The following is a 7606-nucleotide window of genomic DNA, read 5'->3' as shown; positions in this document are numbered from 1 at the left end:
ACGTGGTTCCGGCAACCAAGATGGCGGCGGCGGCCAGTCCCACTTCCTTCGAGTCCGCCGCCCCGCGGATCCTGCGGCTGGTGGCGGAATGCAGCCGCTCCAGGGCCCGGGCCGGCGAGCTGCGGTTGCCGCACGGGCCGGTGGCCACTCCAGTGTTCATGCCAGTGGGCACACAGGCCACCATGAAGGGGATCACGACCGAGCAGCTGGACGCGCTAGGCTGCCGCATCTGCCTGGGCAACACTTACCACTTGGGTCTGAGGCCGGTGGGTGCGCTCTGCAGGGGCGGGGCGGTGGGGGAGCACTGGGGCATCCCTGACGCTCGGGCACAAGCGCCAAAGGTCAGCCGACCGACGCATATGAAGGGCTCCACTTGGGCCACTGGAGGGAAGGAAGGGAGTCACTTGGGTGGCGCTTACCTTTCACTACATCCTTTTCCCACCCCCGGCCCAGGGCCCCGAGCTGATACAGAAAGCGCAAGGCCTGCACGGCTTCATGAATTGGCCCCATAACCTGCTAACGGTGAGAGGCAGTCGGGAGGGTCCTGGGAGGTGCAGAGTCCCCGCCCCAGGGCCCTGAACAGCCCCGCCTCCTGTTCAACCCACAGGACAGTGGCGGCTTCCAGATGGTGTCCCTGGTGTCGCTGTCCGAGGTGACGGAGGAGGGCGTCCGTTTCCGTTCACCCTACGACGGCGAAGAGACGCTCTTGACTCCGGAGCGGTCCGTGGAGATACAGAACGCGCTAGGTGAGCTGTCTGGGGTGCCGGCGGGGGTACCCCTTTCCTGCCTGGGAGGGGAACGTGGGAACGTGGAGGGGAAGTGGGACATAGCCCTGGCGTGCTGAGTGTTTGTGAACCCTGGGGTCACTCCTTGGCCCGGGGCTCATTTGTATGGGGACTGTTCATTTCATTTCATTTCATTTCATTTCATCATCCTGTTATTCGTCGATTGCCTCGAGCAGGCCCCAGTAACGTCTCTTTCATCCTAGCCCTGAGATTATATTCAAGGCTCTTTAGGAGAATGAGACCCATCATTGTTACTGGTATTTGGCATATTTGGTACGCCACGGGGAGTTTGCCAGACTCTGCCCTGTGGGCAGGCTACATTCGATAGCCTGCAAGTTTGTCCAAAGTAGGAATGAGACAATAAGATGTCATAAAAAAAAAAAGTTCTGATAAGATGTCGCGCGGCCCCAAATGCGGCCGCACGGTTCCGGGATCTGGATTTTATAGTCTCTGAGTCTTGGCCGCTGATGGGATTACATGGCGCCAGGGGGCCAGGTGGTGGGTGTGACCCCCGCCTACTGGAATTTGGAGGATCTGGGTGGAAGATGCTCGACTCCAATCCGAGTAGGCTTGGAGGTCTCGGCCCGGAACCCGCGTGGCTTTGTCCCTCTGCCAGTACCTTCATGTGTGCGGAGAGTGGTCTCAGCATGGTGGTGGCTGGTCCTGGAGGTCTTCGGCTGCTGGAGCCCTGGTCGGGGCGGGGAGGAAAGCTCAACCCGCTCCCCTCCAAGGGGTCCCGGGAAGGAACACCCAGGCGCGGGGGCAGAAGACTGCACTGTTCTCGTCCGGGATCTGGATTTTATAGTCTCTGAGTCTTGGCCGCTGATGGGATTACACGGCGCCAGGGGGCCAGGTGGTGGGTGTGACCCCCGCCTACTGGAATTTGGAGGATCTGGGTGGAAGATGCTCGACTCCAATCCGAGTAGGCTTGGAGGTCTCGGCCCGGAACCCGCATGGCTTTGTCCCTCTGCCAGTACCTTCATGTGTGCGGAGAGTGGTCTCAGCATGGTGGTGGCTGGTCCTGGAGGTCTTCGGCTGCTGGAGCCCTGGTCGGGGCGGGGAGGAAAGCTCAACCCGCTCCCCTCCAAGGGGCCCCGGGAAGGAACACCCAGGCGCGGGGGCAGAAGACTGCACTGTTCTCGTCCTGGGGACTGTTCAGGGAGAAAGATATTGGACGGGTAATCTCTGAAACACAGCCAAGCTGTGTTTTTGTTTTGGGTGGGTGACCATGTGGCTTTGCGTTCAGGGATTACTCAGGATTTGGGGGACCGTAGGTGGTGCCATGGATCAAACCCAAGTAGGCTGCATGCAAGACAAATGCTCTCCCTGATGCTCTATGGCTCTGACCCACCTGGTGTTTCTTGTAAAATTCTGTATGAATAATGGGAGGCAGAGCTAAGGCGCCCGATTCCCAGAGGAGAGGGGCCAGCTCCTCACCAGGAGAGAGGCCTACCCCAAAATTGTGATCTTGTGTATCCCACCAGGCTCAGATATCATCATGCAACTGGATGACGTGGTGAGCAGCACCGTCACTGGGCCTCGAGTGGAGGAGGCCATGCACAGGTGTGGGGTCACAGGGGCAGGGTCACAGGTGCACAGGCTGTCTGCATATAAGTGTGCCCATGCCTTCCACAAGTACACCGGGCAGGGGATCCTGTGCCCTCCACCCCAGCCCCAGGACAGTGACTGTTCCCCTCTCACAGGTCAGTCCGCTGGCTGGACCGCTGCATCGCGGCTCACCAACGGCCGGACAAGCAGAACCTCTTCGCCATCATCCAGGGTGGACTGGACGCTGATCTCCGGACTTTGTGTCTAGAAGGTGGGAAAGCTGTGCATTGGGTGCCAGGGCACAGCATAGGGGTGGAGGAGAGTGGGCCTGTCCCAGTCTCAAGCACCCCACCTGGGCTGGTCATGAAGAGTGCCGGGATGGTGCTTATCCACGATGGGCTTCTGGGTAAAATGGCAGGAGCAAAAGGCCTGGGGTCGTATGGAGAAAACAGGAGACGGGAAATCTCTGTTGTATTGTGCCTGGTACTAGCTTTCCTGTTGAAGGAACCACTAGGTTACTGACCGGAAATGTAGGGGTAGCTTCTTAGTCACTCCCCCAAGCCACAAAGCTGGAAGGGACTGGGGTGTAGGCACACACCTTGAGGGCAGTGCAGCTTATAGAGGCCCCCCGGCCCCCCATCTGCAGCACTTCAGGCTTGTCCTGAGCACAGCTCGGGCTGAGTATCCCAGGGTATGGTCCTGAGACAAAAAATCTGGCTGAGGCGGCTGGAGCGATAGCACAGCGCCTTGCATGCGGCTGACCCGGGTTCGATTCCCAGAATCCCATATGTTCCCGCAAGCACTGCCAGAGTTAATTCCTGAGTGCAGAGCCAGGAGTAACCCCTGAGCTCTCACAGCCCCAGATGTGACCCCAAAAGCCAAAAAAGAAAAAAAGAAAGAAAAAGAAAATCTGGCTGAGTCTGAATTCCAAGCTTTCACCTGTGCCCTGTGGGTTTCAGCTCAGCCTGGAGCAGTTCTCAGGATGGACTGGGGGTGAGGGTGGGAGTATCTGAGTCGCGTCTATGGGGGCCAGCAAGGGGAGGGACAAAAGGAGGGGGCCAGAGAGATAGAACAGCGGGTAGGGCGCTTGCCTTGCACCTGGCTGACCGGGGTTCCATCCCTGACACCCCATAGGGTCCCCTGAGCTGGCCAGGAGTAAGCCCTGAGCACTGCATGGTGGGGCTCCTAGGCAGAAACACAAAGGGAACCCAAGGTGGAGGTCCATTCCCTTTTTCCTTCCACCCCTCCCCCCCAGAGATGACTCGGAGGGACGTGCCTGGCTTCGCCATTGGGGGCCTGAGCGGAGGCGAGAGCAAGGACAAGTTCTGGAGGATGGTGGCGCTGAGCACCTCCAGGCTGCCCAAGAGCAAACCCCGATACCTGATGGGGGTCGGGTAGGTGGGGAGCGAGCACAGGAAGGGTTCCCGGGCTGGGGGAATTTGGGGAGGGCATGAGGGCATTGCCCGTGAGGTGTTCCTTTGGGACTGGGGTTCACCAGGAGGAGAGCCGGGTGTGAACAGGACCCCAGGCACCCCGCGCTGCCCCTGTCGCCCCCGCTGCAGCTATGCTACTGACTTGGTGGTGTGTGTGGCCCTCGGATGCGACATGTTCGACTGCGTTTTCCCCACGAGGACCGCGGTGAGGCCTGGGCCAGGGAGGTGGGGGCGGCCACGGGGGGGCGGTGCTTGAGGCTCTCCCCCTCCCCTTTCTCCACTCAGCGCTTTGGCTCCGCCCTGGTGCCCACCGGAAACCTGCAGCTGAAGAAGAAGCAGTACGCAAAGGACTTCGGGCCGCTGGACCCTGAGTGTGACTGCCCCACCTGCCACAAGTAGGGGAGATCGGGCGTCTGGGGAGGGCCTGGCAGGGGGGCGGGGCTAGAGGTTTCCCCGCTGAGCCTTCCCCCACTTGGTGCCCTCTCAAATCCTAGGCACAGTCGCGCCTTCCTGCACGCGCTGCTGCACAGCAACAACACGGCAGCCCTGCACCACCTCACGCTGCACAACATCGCTTACCAGGTGCGCCCCAGGGCGGGGCGGGGCTCCTGAGGGCGGGACCGGGGCCTGGAGGAGCAGAGCGATAGGCGGGGCTCTTGGAGGGGCGGGGCTTCCGGACGGGTCACACCGCCGCCTGTTTTCGCGCTGCAGCTTCGTCTGATGAGCTCCATCCGGGCCAGCATCGTGGAGAAGCGCTTCCCCGATTTTGTGCGGGACTTCATGCGCACTATGTACGAGCACCCCACCCTCTATCCCACCTGGGCCACGGAAGCCCTGGCCTCGGTGGGCATCACCCTGGACAGAGCCGATGGAGCCGACACGGGACCGCGGCGGGAGGGAATGAATGGAAGAGATTGAAGATTTCTTTTTTTAAAAAAGTTCTTTGAGCTTGTCTGAGCTTTCTCCGGGCGGTGGCCTGGCCTGGCTTGCTGCCCTTCCCGGCCTGAGTGCCGCTGGGGTCATTCCATTCACGTGCCCCCTGCCTCCCCAGCCCGTGGCGCCGAGCCTGGGGACTACAGCCTTTTCCCTTTGCCCCGGGTTTCCCAGACATCCTGGGTGTGGGAGGCTTAGGCCCAGTCCCCTCGTTTTACAGGTGCGGAAACAGATCCCGGAGTTGGGGTGGTGCTTGTAGGAAGAGACTGGCGCCAGTGCGTATGCTCAGTTCTAGGACTAGGGCACATGGTTTCTTTCTGGTGAGCTGGGACCCCCACTTGAGGTTGTGGAACTGAATGTGGGGCAGGGTTGCCATAAATTGGGTAACGGTAAAAGGCTGATAGCTGATAGCCAAAATTCGTCCAAAAGCAGCCTTGGAATGAATCAGGTGTTTCTGGCAACACTCGCATTTCACAGGAAAAAAAGGGGCCGCGGGTGGAAAAAGTTTAACATAACCCTGATCTGAGACCATGCCATGCACGGCTCCAAGCTATCAGTTGTGTTTGATTTTGTTTCGCTGGTTGTGGCTCTGCTTTTCCTGGGCCTTGTTTCTGACTCAGCAAGGTGCCAGGGATCAAACTCTGACCTAGTGCATGCAAGGCACGCCCCTAAGCCCATCTCGATGACTCAGGAGACTTGAGACTTAAGGATGCACGGAGGGGCCAGAGCTATAGTACAGTGGGTTGGGTGTTTGCCTTGCACGCAACCGACCCGGGTTCAATCCCAAACATCCCCTATGCCCCCCTCCCCCCTCACAGCACCTCTAAGCAGTAATTCCTGAGTGTAGAGCCAGGAGTAAACCCTGGGGGCAGGGAGAGGTGGGGGGAGGAAGCAAGCTGAGAGTAGGGAAGCCATGGGGTCATTATGCCCAGCAAACAGACCCAGGACAGACCCCAAACATGCAAGTAACAGACAAGGTGCTCGCAGGAATTAACGGTTTAGAGGTGGAACAAAGCAAGGATGGGCCAGAAGGAGCTCAGTTGGCTGAGCAGGTACAAAAGTAGCTTGGCAGTCACAGGGACCAGCTTCCATGAGTGACTTTAAATGGTCCCCTGAGTACAGGAGATATTCCCCAGCAACTCCAGGTGAGACCTCCCTCACAGCGGGTAGGGCCTTACAAGCGGCCAACATGGCCGACCGGAGTTCGATTCCTCCGCCCCTCTCGGAGAGCCCGGCAAGCTACCGAGAGTATTCGATATGCCAAACACAGTAACAACAAAGTCTCCAATGGAGACGTTACTGGGCCGCTCGAGCAATAAATAAGTAGGTGCCACAATATCAGGAACAAAAATGCAGCTGTTTGAATCAATTTATGGATTCTAGAATTTCCCTAGGTGTTATTTACCATGAGAATGTGTTTCCTTTTGCTTGGAGACCACAACCTTGGGGTCTTTTCAGCGTCTTGGGGAGAATGGGTGCCAGGGATGGATCCTGGGACTCCTGCCGTCCAAGCTCTAGCCTTCTTCTCTGAGCCATTTCCCAGACCTGGGATCCTCCATTTCTGTTGTTTCTCTATTCTTTTTTTTGTTTATTTGTTTCTCTATTCTTTGTTACTGTCTCCCAGTCAGACAGCTTCCCCCTCATTGCTCCTGGCTTCTTGTTGAACCACTACTCTCTGACCGTTTGTGCCCAAAGATACCAGCTTCACATCCTTAACGGATGTGAAGTCCCGGATTCCTTCCCCTGAATCCCCAGATCCTGCAGGAACAACGGGTGCTCTGAAAGAGCGTGATTTGCCAAACTACGAAGAGCTGACATCACCCTTTTCAAGGGGCTTGGGAGAGTTTGGTTGCACTCGATGGTGCTTTTTGTTTGTTTGTTTTTTGGGTCATACCGAGCGATGCTCAGAGTAATTACTCCTGGCTCTGCACTTAGGAATGACTCCTAGCGATGCTCAGGGGAATCATATGGGATGCCGGGGATCTAACCCAGGTTGGCTGCGTCAAAGGCAAACGCCCTCACCACTGTGCTATCGCTACAGCACCGCGCTCGGTGGTTCTACTCCTGGGCTTGTGCTCGGTGGTCACTCCGTGTTGCTCTGGGAACCAGAGGTCCTAGAAACTGAATCTCCGGCCCTGAATGCAACGCATTAGCTCAGGCTCTGTGAGCTGCAGGTCCCCCGTAGAATGTTGATCCCGCTCAGAATGTTGGTGCCTAATACGAGCCAAGAGGCATCCGGGGAGTTGTAGTTTCGGTAGAAATCCGGAACTTGAGGAGTGATTACAGTCACCCTGCCTCACCACGAGATGTCGCCCTTCGGTATGTATGGTGGGCCTCACGCTGTACTCTGGAAAACTCCAATGGACAAACAACAGTCACGAGTGAAACCAGAGCTACTTTGACCGACAGATACACTGCTCAATCAGAGACGTCATTGTACATAAAAGTCCGCCTACTATCTGTTTATTGGCTAAAAGAATGGAATGAGGTTTCTGTGAGCCAATGGGAGAATTCTAGGAAACTAGGCAGTCAAGTGACCAGGACGGGTTCCAAACATCATTGGCCAGCTTTCGTTGACTGGCGGGCCTTGCTGCCAATAAGACCGGCGAGCTTGCCAGCCTCCTGGGAACTCCCCCACAGTGGGCGGAGTCAACGTGCCTTTCCCTGAAAGGCCGCCTCCCGGCCTTGACAACTCGCTTCGCGCCACCATTGGCTTTTGCGCAGAAGCGACACTTACGGCGTCCAATGACTGCGCAAGGAGGCCCCCCGGGGCGAGGCTCACTCCGCGGCAGACCCGTTCCTCGTTCCCATTGGCTCCTGAGCTCGAGCGGCGGCGCGGCAGGCCAATAGGAAGCGGCGCGAGGGCGTGGGGAGCAGCCCCCGGAGCCCGGGCGGGAGGTCGCTCGG

At 58.1% G+C, this 7606-nt stretch overlaps 1 protein-coding gene across 2 annotated transcripts; it reads left to right on the top strand.

Annotated features, from left to right (window-relative positions):
• Positions 1-4744, top strand: QTRT1 (queuine tRNA-ribosyltransferase catalytic subunit 1). Of its 2 annotated transcripts, none has more exons than XM_056119894.1 (10): positions 1-266; positions 454-522; positions 608-746; positions 2270-2348; positions 2489-2604; positions 3589-3727; positions 3854-3971; positions 4052-4161; positions 4261-4348; positions 4478-4744. In XM_056119894.1, exons 1-10 carry the CDS (start codon positions 21-23, stop codon positions 4682-4684), a joined length of 1311 nt encoding a protein of 436 aa, XP_055975869.1. In that variant the 5' UTR covers positions 1-20; the 3' UTR covers positions 4685-4744. The 2 variants fall into 2 exon arrangements, with proteins under 2 accessions (XP_055975869.1, XP_055975870.1); XM_056119895.1 differs by having other exon boundaries at positions 3896-3971; positions 4478-4741.
• Positions 4745-7606: the final 2862 nt, after the last annotated feature.

This window comes from Sorex fumeus, unplaced genomic scaffold, assembly GCF_029834395.1.
Source record: "Sorex fumeus unplaced genomic scaffold, SorFum_2.1 ptg000041l, whole genome shotgun sequence".
Classification (NCBI taxonomy): Eukaryota; Metazoa; Chordata; class Mammalia; order Eulipotyphla; family Soricidae; genus Sorex; species Sorex fumeus.
This window is presented reverse-complemented; position numbering and strand designations above follow the sequence as displayed.

Coding starts and splice junctions, on each gene's coding strand:
- QTRT1 (XM_056119894.1), top strand. CDS start 21: ATGGCGGCGGCGGCCAGTCCCACTTCCTTCGAGTCCGCCGCCCCGCGG. Junction 267..453: donor ACCACTTGGGTCTGAGGCCG/GTGGGTGCGCTC, acceptor CCCCCGGCCCAG/GGCCCCGAGCTGATACAGAA. Junction 523..607: donor GGCCCCATAACCTGCTAACG/GTGAGAGGCAGT, acceptor TTCAACCCACAG/GACAGTGGCGGCTTCCAGAT.